Raw genomic sequence first — 1,892 nt, forward strand, 5'->3', positions numbered from 1 at the left:
CCGTGCCCAAAAGGCCACTTCTGCAGCCGCGGCACCCAAACCCCGGCAGCATGTCCGCAGGGTTATTACAATCCGAAAGAAGGGCAATCATCCGCCTCGAGTTGCTTGTTATGCCCTGCTGGTACGACAACTCTGGAGCAGTTGCTTCCTTATGAGGGCAAAGGGGCTACTCGAGCTTGCAGATCACCTGTCGCATGATGTTTCTGATGCTGTAATAGTATACATTAGCTTTGTCCTACCTCCTCAGGAATGGTGTGCCCGGAAGAGGGAACGGGCGAGTTGACAGATGAAAACACGTGTCCACGGGGGCATTTCTGCCTGCAAGGATCTCGTGAAGCTATGCCGTGTTCCCCGGGGTATCACAATCCTCAAACGGGCTCACTTAATTCGTCTGCTTGCCAGCCTTGCCCAGGTGGGTGCCAGAAAGTATCGCAAGCTGACCATGGCGTGAGACAAGTTAAGAGTTTATGCTCGGCTATGCTTTGACAAGTCAAACTGTGCACACACCCAAAAGTTGTCTCATGTCGTTGTCGGGTTGAACAGGTGGAGTCTACTGCGGAGACAAAGGAACTCCTGACCTCTCTGTTCCTTGTCCTGGAGGTCACTATTGTAGTGCTCAGAGCCCAGCAGCCGTGCCGTGCTTACCTGGCACTTACTGTCCGCCTGGATCGGCCAAGCCGATTCCGTGCCCTGGAGGGTCTTTCTGCCCCATGATGTCAGCTGAACCTGAAGCCTGCCCCCAAGGTTTCTTCTGCCCTGAGGAAGCAAAAGCTGCNGCCCCATGATGTCAGCTGAACCTGAAGCCTGCCCCCAAGGTTTCTTCTGCCCTGAGGAAGCAAAAGCTGCTTTTGCTTGCCCCGCTGGGACTCGAATGAATCCATATGACATGTTGCGAAGCTCGGCGAGCACTGCCTGTGAGCCCTGTACACAGGTGAGAAGTATTGACAATGTATTGCATCCGTGACACGAAGCACGGACCCATGAGGATCAAATCCTCGAATCGATCAGGATGTTTCAGAGTGTCAAAGGGTGGTGTTTTATGTGTTTCCCTTGTTGGCGGCCAGGGGACTTACAGCGACTCCGATGGGAGCGCAGACTGTACTCCTTGCGAGCCAGGCTATGTCTGCCAAGCGGGCTGTAGCAGCAAGTACGCCATAGATACTCCCGCAACTAGCCACTTACAGCTGCCACGGCGATTAAACACCGAGCTCTGTTTGTCTCTATGTTGCGCCATTTGTGCCCCTAAGGTATCCACAAAATTTGGTTGGAGATGGAGGCGTTCCATGCTCGCCAGGTCATTATTGCCCGGAGGGTTCATCTAGCATGATTCCCTGCCCCGTTGGTACATATAATCCTGATTCCGCAAAGGGAAGCCCCGAAGACTGTCTACAATGCCCGGTAATTGTACTTACCCAAATATTTATCATAGATACTTTGAGTAAACGGTTGTATTCCTAACCTCCTTGTGCGTTCTGTTTGGAAAGTCGGCATTTCTGTCAAGCACTGGGACGTTATGCGTTTCAGAGCATTGTCCCTGCACTTGACTTCATGCGTACGCATTGTGAATTGATTAGGTGGGTTCGTTTACCAACGCTATGGGGCAAACCAGCTGCATAGCTTGTGGAGGCAGCTCATTCACCGAAGTTGGATCTTTCGAATGCAAATGCTTGGGGGCAAACAGGGTTTACCAACCCAGTTCAGGAGCTTGCGTCTGCAAGACAGGCTACGAGCACGTTGTTTCCGGTAAGTTGCCCTCAACATTCAGTATCGTGCGCCGCTTTGTGCTATGGTAGCCATGCGGACCCAAGTTGAGAACCTAACCTAAGGCGGGCAAATATTTTCTCACTTTGGACCCCATTATGTCCATGCTTCTATCGCCTAGTCGTGCTAGT

The 1,892-nt window shown here is 52.1% G+C and overlaps 1 protein-coding gene across 1 annotated transcript; it reads left to right on the forward strand.

Annotated features, from left to right (window-relative positions):
• Positions 1 to 286: 286 nt before the first annotated feature.
• Positions 287 to 714, forward strand: EMH_0088120 (uncharacterized protein; the record flags this gene model as incomplete). The annotated part of the gene is made up of 2 exons (XM_013494656.1): positions 287 to 412; positions 544 to 714. 2 exons carry the CDS (start codon positions 287 to 289, stop codon positions 712 to 714), a joined length of 297 nt encoding a protein of 98 aa, XP_013350110.1.
• Between the last annotated feature and the right edge of the window lie 1,178 nt (positions 715 to 1,892).

The sequence above is a fragment of the Eimeria mitis genome, genomic scaffold, assembly GCF_000499745.2.
Source record: "Eimeria mitis Houghton genomic scaffold, Emh_scaff124, whole genome shotgun sequence".
Taxonomy (NCBI): domain Eukaryota; phylum Apicomplexa; class Conoidasida; order Eucoccidiorida; family Eimeriidae; genus Eimeria; species Eimeria mitis.